The sequence below is a fragment of the Schistocerca gregaria genome, chromosome X (genome assembly GCF_023897955.1).
Source record: "Schistocerca gregaria isolate iqSchGreg1 chromosome X, iqSchGreg1.2, whole genome shotgun sequence".
Taxonomy (NCBI): Eukaryota; Metazoa; Arthropoda; class Insecta; order Orthoptera; family Acrididae; genus Schistocerca; species Schistocerca gregaria.
Window position 1 is genome coordinate 469,731,751 of NC_064931.1, and position 10,516 is coordinate 469,742,266.

General features: G+C 38.3%; 1 protein-coding gene across 1 annotated transcript in view; it reads right to left on the reverse strand.

The window, feature by feature from the left end:
- LOC126297916 (methionine aminopeptidase 1D, mitochondrial) overlaps window positions 1-6,658 on the reverse strand; it is a 115,793-nt gene extending 109,135 nt beyond the window's left edge. Inside the window, exon 1 of the mRNA XM_049989232.1 lies at window positions 6,560-6,658. Within this exon, the coding sequence (XP_049845189.1) occupies window positions 6,560-6,639 (80 nt within the window). The 5' untranslated portion in view covers window positions 6,640-6,658. The remainder of the gene's footprint in view (window positions 1-6,559) is intronic.
- Between the last annotated feature and the right edge of the window lie 3,858 nt (window positions 6,659-10,516).

The window sequence follows — 10,516 nt, forward strand, 5'->3', positions numbered from 1 at the left end:
CATCCATGGAATCAATGATAGTAATAAGAACAGTCTTCATAAAGACTCAAAGTCACTCAGTTTGGATCAAAAAGGTCTTCATTATTCAAGAACAGATATTTTCAAAGTGTTGAGTCTCTTGTGGTAGTAGAAAAAGGTAACAAGTTATTACCCTATATGATGAATGGGAAGGTGACAAATATGAGTAACTGTAAGAAGATAAAGGATGACTTACACAAAATTTCTAGTTGGTGTGATGAATGACAGCTGCCTCTAAATGTAGAAAAATGTAAGTTAATGCAGATGAGTAGGGGAAAAAAAACGTAGTGTTCAGATGCAGCATTAGAAGTGTCCTGCTTGACACAGTCATGTCGCTTAAAAATCTGGGTGAAATATTGCAAAGTGATATGAAATGGAATGAGCATGTGAGGACTGTGGTAGGGAAGGCAAATGGTCCACTTTAGTTTATTGGGAGAATTTGAGGAAAGTGTGATTCATCTGTAAAGAAGACTGCATATAGGATGCTGGTGCAACCTATTCTTGAGTGCTGCTCAAATGTTTGGGATCCACACTCGGTCAGATTAAAGTAAAACATCAAAACAATTCAGAGGCAAGCTGCTAGATTTATTACTGGTAGGTTCAACCAACATTCAAGTGTTACCGAGAAGCATCAGGAACTTGAACAGGACTCCATGGAGGGAAGGCGATATCCTTTCCGAGGAACACTACTGAGAAAATTTAGTGAACTGACATTTGAAGCTGACTGCAGAGTGATCCAACTGCTGCCGACATATATTTTGCATAAGGACAATGAAGGTAACATGTGAGAGCCATTTTTGCCTTGCTCTGTCTGCGAGTGGAACACGGACGGAAACAACTAGTAGTGGTACAGGGTACCCTCGGCCACACTCCTTATGGTGGCTTGCAGAGAATGGATGCTGATGTAGATGTATAGCAGCAACTGCTAGATTATATGAAACAATAAAGACAGCAGAAATGTGTGATGGCTCATTTAAAACTGTCAACCTACTATTTGCCTCACACCCACTGATTTCTTTCTAGTGGAATGTATAGCCTTTATCACAGGGGCATCGATAAGTATATAGTGTGTTCCCTGCAAAAAAAAGCATACAATCTTCCCTATTTCATGAGTTCAGCTGGTCAGGTTAACTGAATCTTTCCATAACGGATGTTGGTTTTGTCCCATTGTAAGCAGAGTTGACTTTTCTAGCTAACACACAAGTGGGGGAGGTTCCAATGACCATTTTATCCAGAGTTAGGAAATATTTGATTTATATTCAATCAAAGCACAGATCTCGACTATAGAAGAGATCGCAAACCATATGACTGCATTCACAGGTTAACTACATGTATAATTAAAGGGCTGATAAGGTTGGTTGGTGGATTTGGGAAAGGGGCTCAAACAACGAGGTCATCGGTCTCATCGGATTAGGGAAGGATGGGGAAGGAAGACGGTCATACTCTTTCAAAGGACTTATCACAGCATTTGCCTGAAGTGATTTAGGGAAATCACAGAAAACCTATATCAGGATGGCCTGATGCGAGTTGGAACTGTCGTCCTCCCGAACGTTAGTCTATTGTGCTAACACTACGCCACCTCACTTGGTAAAGGGCTAATAAATCTGATAGGCAAATTTCCCATAAAAAGTAATTTTGCCAAGATTCTGAACTGACTGACACATGTTGCCAAGGAAGGGGACAACAGGATGATCAGGTTCAAACATCTTTAACATTTCTGGACATCAGTTTAGTAAAATAGTCCCAAGATGATGTGTTCATTTAACAGGAAGACATGTGCCATTGCATTCAAACTTGCTTTGCTGCCACACGTTGGATGGGTGCCACCACAGAATGATCATCCTAAACGCCAGGGTGTCTCCACTACCACTCTACCTGAAATACCTCCGTAAGGATCAATAATGCCTCCTGGTCAAGCTGGCTACCAAAAACTACTCTTTACAGGAGTAATCACTCCAGTGTTTCCACTGAGGAAATATAACTGAAAGAAACATGATCCAAAGCCCCACTATAAAGCAGTATCTAGTCGTTATCAGTTGGTTTCAGTACATCATTAACACAGGTGTGCAAGTCTGCACCACCTTAGCTGCTATACTTCAGTACCCAGAAGTCAGATGTCTATGGGAAATTCGTGATAGGAATCTGGTCATACTTCTAGAAGATTTGCACCATTTCTGTAATCAGAGATACAACTTTCAGTCACTGGTCCTGAAAACAGGACACATCCATTTGTCAGCAACAATCATTGCATTCATGTGTCCGTACTCATTCTCTTCTCCATTACTCTCATGGCTCAGTAACTGCTTACTTACTTCCTTTAAAATGTTTTTTTTTATTTATTGATTGATTGATTTCTTTATTAATCCATCTAACAATTTACATTGTGTGGATTTTGTCAGCAAAATCATATACAATATACCTACAATTTATACACATAAAATTAGTATTTACACACATTATGTTTGAGGTATCTTACAACCCTCCCGACACACCTACTAATTTTCCCTAATGGCTGGAACAAACTCTTAGCACTAATTTCGTGTGTTCTTTTGCTGTGGATAGCTTGGTTGTGTCAATAGTAGTTCAGAATTGTGGATTACTGTCCATCCCCACATCATAAGATCTACCTCTAAATTACCCATGTCTTTGGGGTCAATACACAACTCTGGACTCAACTGCAGTACCTCTGTTACTCGTCTGTAGCCCTTCCCCCTGTACCTGAGAAATTCAGACATGCAGCTCTTGAAACATCTGATGCTGAACAGTCCAAAGAGACAGACAGTTATAGCAGGTAAGCCATAATTTATCTGTTAAATTGCAGGAAGAAGCAACACTGTTGTCGGTATGTTCGTTATCATCAATATGACATAACCATACATTTCCACAGAAGACTTTGTATTCAGGGCCACCACAGCCTGGATACATTATTTTGAAGATAAAATCACTTCAGATGTAAACGTTTCATTTATAAGTATGACCAGTTTTGCAGCATTTTAGCTGCATCATCAGCTGCAATAAAACAAGTCATGTTTTGATCAGAAAACAGAATCCAGTGTTCATAGTCAGCAATTTTTTGCTATGTTGTGGACCACAATTATACAAGGGTAATCCCAAAAGTATGTCTCCTATTTTTTTATAAGTACATAGACCTGTTTGTTTCTACAATGTTTTACATCAGTTTAAAGCTTGAACATTTAGCTATTTTTTGACATAATTACGATTTACGTCAATGCATTTTTGTAGGTGCTGTGGCAGGTTTTGTATGCCCATGTCATACCAGCTTGCTGCCATGCTGTTCAGAAAGTTATGAACCTCTTCTTTCACCTCGTCATCGGAGCTGAATCACCGGGACCACAATTAATGCTGACAGGTACTGTGAGACTCTTTCAAACTGAAACAAGCAGTTCAGAACTGGAGAAGAAGAATGTTGAGTAACAGCGTACACACTCTCCATGATAATGCTCGCCCACACATCATTCGGCAAACCGTTGCTCTCCTGCAACAGTTTCAGTGGAACATAATCACCCACCCACCCTATAGTCCTGACTTGGCACCAAGTGACTATCATCTGTTCTCTAGGTTAAAAGAACACTTGGTCGGAAAGTGATTCAGCTCTGACGACTAGGTGTTAGAAGAAGTTCATAACTTTCTGAACAGGATGGCGGCGAGCTGGTATGAGATGGGCATACAAAAACTGCCACAGCGTCTAAAAAAATGCATCGACATAAATCGTGATTATGTCAAAAAATAGCTAAATGTTCAAGCTGTAAACTGATGTAAAACATTGTAGAAATAAACAGGTCTATGTACTTATAAAAAAATAGGAGACCTTACTTTTGGGATTACCCTCATAAAATAGCATAGAACACTCCTGAGATATCAGAAGCACAGGGACCCATTAGTTCATCAGGTACTGGTACTTCTGATATCACAGACACATTTTATGCCATTTTATAATTGACATCTGCTACATAGTGAAAAATTGCTGACTACGAATGCTGGGTCATCCCATTCTCTTTTCTAATCAGAACATGACTTGATTTTACTGCACCTGGTGGTGCAGCATCCTATTTCCACATCAAATTATAGCTGTCTTATGTAATTATTATAGCTCACCTTTTTTATCAATCTTGTCATGAGTGGTAATGATGCAACATGATGAATTTCTCCATGGTTTTGAAAGTGTGGAAAATATACTGGCATCAGAGGCTTTATGCAATGACATAGTGATGTCATAGCATTTGATATCACACATGTGCAAACAGGAAGCAAAAACAAAATACTAACAATATTTTATTTTTGCCCATATTCTTTTCTGGAATGCACTTTATGGCGACGGAATCATCTGTAGTGTAGCCCAAGGTATAGGTTGTGCATGAAGGTGACAATTCGCTTGCAAGTTGGCAAAGCCTACAAATGTAAATAATAAATCTTAATTGTTGTGAAATACGGAGAAATAGTTTAGCTCAAGGCCTAGATTAGATTGGAAGGTGACAATTTGGTTGTGAGTTGTTGAAGCTATACTGTAAGCTTCAGTTAATGCTACATTTTGCCTCGATGTTTATTGTGAAGTGTAATGCCTATAAACACTTACGTCCTCCTGGAATTAACATAGTTGTAACAGTTATGAAAAAAGTCTTTTCTCTTTGTAATTACTGAAAGCTTGATTTATTACTCTGAACATAATATTTTCAGGGCTCTTGATAAAAATATTTTTTTCCCCCCAGAGTCAGAGGTTAGTGTTTCTAATATTTTCACATAGAACTCCCATTTACTGATATCCAAGATCATTTCTTCTTCCTGTTGCATGTTTATTTAGCTTGTACAGTTTGTAGTTTTCATTAATATGCTTCCTGTATGTGGCATCCTCAAGTGTTCTGGTACCCAAGTATGTAATGCTGGGTACTTGTGTCTTATTCTCCCCATTCACATTCGTGTTTGCCTTCATTGGTCCTTTGTAATGTACCAATATTTTCTCATTGTCTATTTTGAAGTATGTATTAATGATTTGAGAAAAGCTGAATAGTTTATTCACACCAGTAATTCTGCTGTACTATTTTTTCTTCTAAAAACGCTGAGGTATTATTTTCCAGTCACAGAAACTGTAGGCCAATAACATGCACTTTAGAATTTCCATCATTTAGGTCACTCTACATTACAAAAGTCTTTTCTAAATCAAAACATCTCACAAAGAAAGGTATTCTGAACTTCTTTTCCACACTGTTCTTACCTAATTATACCTTTCAAGTTCCATTGTACATAAATTTAAATTCATCTTAAATAAATTTTTGCCCAGTTTTTACCTTTATAATCCTCATCACTAAAATTGGGGGTGTATCAGTTTTCACACGCTCCAATACCTCGACAGAACTGTTACAAAAGCAGTGCAATATGCAAATATGACTTCCGCTCAGCCTCTCTAAACTCTTCAGAAATATTCTTCCTTTGTAGTGTGTGAGGTACACTTCACAAATTAACTGACGCGCTCGCTATCACTTTGTCAACTCACAAACATAAATTCACCTTCCAACCACACCTAGACCTTGCGCTATGCCTAGGAAGACTCTGTCAGTATAATATAGATAAGAAAGATATATTGTGTGTTGTTTTCTCTTTCTGTTTGCGCACAGATGTCATCATATCCGACATTATCATTATGTTAAGTTCGAAATCAAAATTCCGGAAATCTTCTGGGAAAACCGGAAAACCTGGCACATACGAATTCGGTAACGGTAGGTTCTAATGACCTAAAATGTCTTAGACACAGATGACCCACAAGCTGAAATGAACATTCATTGTGACCTACCTACATATATGGAAATTCATATGTTGGGTTGGTGTTAATGATCTTCAATTTTAGCTGTGGTCAATTTCTTCAGCACTTCTCAACTATACGCAAAACAAATTCATCAATTTTCCGGCATTCAAAGAAGGAATGTGATATTGCATCCTATATTTGCAATTAGCATTATTTTGCTCTCTCTGTGTGATTTAGAGACATAACTTTATATTCTTAATATTACTTCAAACGTTAATTTAGTGCACTAGTGCAGGTACGTTTGAGCCACAGTCCAGTTATTTCTGCAGCAGCGAATGTGTGTAAACAATCTTAAAGCTGTCATACCATAACAATATCATGCCATCTGATTTTTTTTATTTGGTACTTTATACGAGATTTAATCCTTATTAAATTTTATTATTGTATTTTATTATTGTACTTATTGTTGTACTTATTATTGTAATTTTATTATTGTAATGCAATAAACTTACTTACACCTATGCAAGAGTGTGTGTACTTACACCCTTATATCCAGCACACAAGAAACGAATATAAATCACTACCTGGGAGAATGAAAAACTCACTTTTATGTTATACTATCATTTTGATGGATAAAAACGATTTATTTACGTATATCGGGTTTCTAGTTCATTTTAGGTTTTTCCTTTTCTTGCTGCTTGTTGTGTATTAAACTGGTAGGGCTGGAAAAAGTAATACGTGCGAAACATACCAACTGCGTGAAGAAATATTCACATTCCGTACCTTCGCCAGGGAGGGTTAAAAACTGTACGTATTCCACGCATTTCAGTTTGTGTGATGCTGATTGCTTTGTTTACAAACATAAGGTCGAAGTAGCCATCGACATTTCAGATCGATTGAAGATTACAATCATCATCTGCATCTACAGAAGCAATTTGTGAAGCTCAGTAGAATCCCTCTAATCCGTCACCTTTGGGAGCGGGAACATGGTCGGAACGAAAAAGGGTCGGATTATCCGAAAAACGTAATATTTATTGCAAAAAATATAAAAAGACATTTAGTACAAAAAATTAAACGATTTAAGAACTAAAAGACGTCTACAGTAATATAAAAAGACGTTTTTTTTACAGAGTGTTAAACAATACATTAACTGAAAAACGTCTACACACACACTTTAATATGTATTGGTTTTAAAAGGAAAAACGACAAACAAATTACAGTACTGTCTGTACTTAATAACGTATTAACGACATACACTGTAAACTAAGAAATGTTTATAGCACTGTATATAAAAAAGTTATTTTTTACAAAGAAATAAACTACTGTATGTATAAACTAAGAAATGATTATACTGTATGCATTGTTTTTACAGTAAAAATGAAAACAAATTACTTGGAAAAAAGTCAGTGATACATTTTTGTTAAGCAGATGTTATTCTAGTTTTCGTTGCAGTGTCCCTCAATTTTTTTATCCACAAAACGTCCATTGGAGTTGGATTCTGCTCGACGTACTGAAGGGCGAGGGCAAAAGCGTTTTTTGCATCATTGTGTGAAATCCGGGTAGGGGGTTTGTCTTCACTGTCCGAGTCCTCATTCACAGTTTCCTGGCTAACAGAGGCAGCAATCTGGTCGTCATTGAGCTCTTCAAAAGCGTCAGTCTTTGTCACGTTCGTTGGTCCACTCTTCAACTTCATTCGCAGGGACGTTCGACTCCAGAGTTTGTAGATCTGTAACGATTTATAGGGCGTCATTGCTTTGCTCATCTTTGGTATGCTCATTTTCAGTCATAACTTGTGGCCAAAGCTTACGCCACGATTTCCGCAGTGTGTCAGGTTTCAGTTCATCCCATGCAGCAGCTATTGTGTAGATAACATCTTTGATGTTCAGGTATTTCATTGCCTCAAATAAGTTATGACCTCCTCCAGATTTTTCCAAGATTGAGCTGATATACTTTCTGCGATATCGCCTTTTTAACCATTCGATAACGCCCTGATCCATTGGTTTGGTGAGTGAGGTTACATTAGGAAGCAGAAAGAGAGCTTTTATGTCCCTTTTCACCAAATCTTCCTCAGATGTATGTGATGGTGCGTTATCCAACAGCAGTAGAGCACGAACAGGCAGATTTTTTTGCTTCAAGTCTTTAGGTTGCAGTCCAGATTTTTGATTGTGGTAAACCGGCAAGGAAGTTTATATTTTTAAATGCTCTTGGCTTCTTAGATTTGCCAATGACGAACAAGTGGAGATTGTGGCTACCATCTGAGTCGCTACAAGGACTGACTGTTATTCTAAGTCTCGTGCCTACCACAGATTCATTTGAAGCTGTTAGCGTTTTTGTTGGCAACATTTTTAAGTTCCTGTTGATGTTATACACTTCGCAGGGCAACAGTTCATTTTCTTCTATAATTTCATGAAACAGAAAACTCCTTAGCAGCTGCAGCATCGGTAGATAGTTTTTCACCAGAAATAGAAACAAATCGGACACCATGACGGGTTTTCCAACGATCAATCGAGCCTTTACTGGCAGCAAATTTACTTTCGGCTTCCAGTTTTTTGTGCAAGACTATCGCTTTTTCTTGGAGAATTGGCCCGGATATTGGCGTTCCTTTCCTTCTTTCTTGACAAAACTACATACACAATGCGTTATCAAGCAATTCGAGTTTAGCCTTTTTTAATGTTTTGCGATTATTCAGAGTCTTTTCACCATCAATCGTAACTGTGTAGGATTCAATGTCTTTCCGATTCTTCCTCCAATCCTTAATTGTCGTAATAGCTACATCCAGTTCCTTTGCAATTTTTTGGAGCGATTCTCCTTCGTCCAGTCTTTGTAGCACTGCTAATTTTTCATTTAGTGAAAGAGTTACGTGTTTATATTTGAATCCAGACATGTTGAGAAACAGACAACTGTACACACAATAAATCTACAGTAATAAGTATTGTAGAGAATACTGAATAAAGCAAACAACGACGTTTTTTAATCCAAACAAAGGACAAAACTGCACAAGAATGTAGAGTATAGCAATATGCGCAACGACAGACACCGCAACAATGGCCCGACAGGTGTCCAGTCAGTGACAAGTCGGTGCAGGCTCGTGAGGCTGAGCATGGTCGCACTAACCAAAGTGACGGAAAATCCAAGGTCGGATTAGAGGGGTTCTACTGTACATAGCAATGCAATGAGGTTTTCTTCCCATCCCATTCGTATATAGAACGTGGGAATAACAATTAGCGAACCATCTCTGTGGGCGCTATAATTAGCCTAACCTTGTCTTTGCGGTCTCTATGAGAGCGATACGTAGGCTATTGTAGTACGTTCCTAAATTTCTCACGTAATATAACTTATTGAAGCTTTGTAAGCACGATTTCGAGGAATAGTTGGCGTCTTGTTTCAAGTGTCTGAAAGTTCAAGACTTTCTGCATCTCCGTGACGCTCTACAATGTGTCAAACAAACTAGTTTACATTTCAACCAGATATGATGAATACCGATACCAATGACACTCTTTCAAACGTGATGGTATTTTAACGCTGCTATCCATTGGGAAGCCCGAGAGCTTTTCATCAAGTCTGTAACAGTTCGTGTCACTGTTCTTTGTATATATTCAGTATCGGACAGATAATCCTATGTTTGTCACCAGCTTCACTCACGTATACTCAAGCCTTTGTATGACTTGGCTGATTCTAGTTGCTATTAACTGATACTGTAGTCATAGCACACTATATTTTTCTCGTTTTACATATTGAATAATATCACATTTCTGAAGGTTTAAAGCAAGTTGCCAATCTTTGCATCAGTTTGAAATCTTACTGAGTATTTGGGCAACAGTTTTTCTTTTTTTATTCTCCAGAAAACACTTCATTGTAGATAGATTCATCACTTGCAACAGAGCAGTGAGTGCTACACTGATGGAACTGGGAAGTGCTACATTATGAATATGTTGACTGCTACCAAAACTCATACTCAGGTATTTCCATTCCTGTTGGATTTGCTGATAAAAACTTCACCCTTATGTAAGCTTCTCTTCAGCACCGGCACTGAAAAAGCCAGTCTTACAGACGAAGAATAGTGTGAGTAGACCGTGGCTTTTCTGTGTATCTAAAAACTGAAATTTTGCAGGTATTGATCGCACCAGAGTATGCCAAGAGGATGTGCATACGCTGCTTATCACCATCTTTCAGGTTTGGAGAAAGTTTGAATCGTTAGTATGGGTGACATGGGACCATCATATTGATGGACTGCACAGACAGTTCTCTGCAGTGCAACAACGTCAGAAATAGTAGTGATGAGGAGGACCCCAGACAACACTGTGATTGTACATAGTGTGATACTACACTATGAGTAGATCTTGGGAGTGTTAGACTGACTCTGACAAATAGATAGATGGCAAGAGTTGAAAATCAGGCAGTATCTCACCATGAGCCATTGGAGATAGATTACGGAAAGCTGGATTGAGATTTCGAGTGGCAATGCGTCATTTACCGCTAACACCATGCAACAGTCAACATAGACTTGCATGGTGTAGAGCCAGAGCCAACTGGGACATTGAATGGCATTCTGTGGTGTATAGCGATGAGTGTCATGCCTGCTTATGGTGGTCATATTGATGGCAATGTATTCGTAGACAATGTGTTGAAAGGTCACAGGAAACAGCAATCCTTGATACCAATACCTCTCCAACTCTTCAAAATGTTGTGTGGGTGGGACATGACATTGGGTGTAACAACAGCTTATTGTGGAACTGAAGC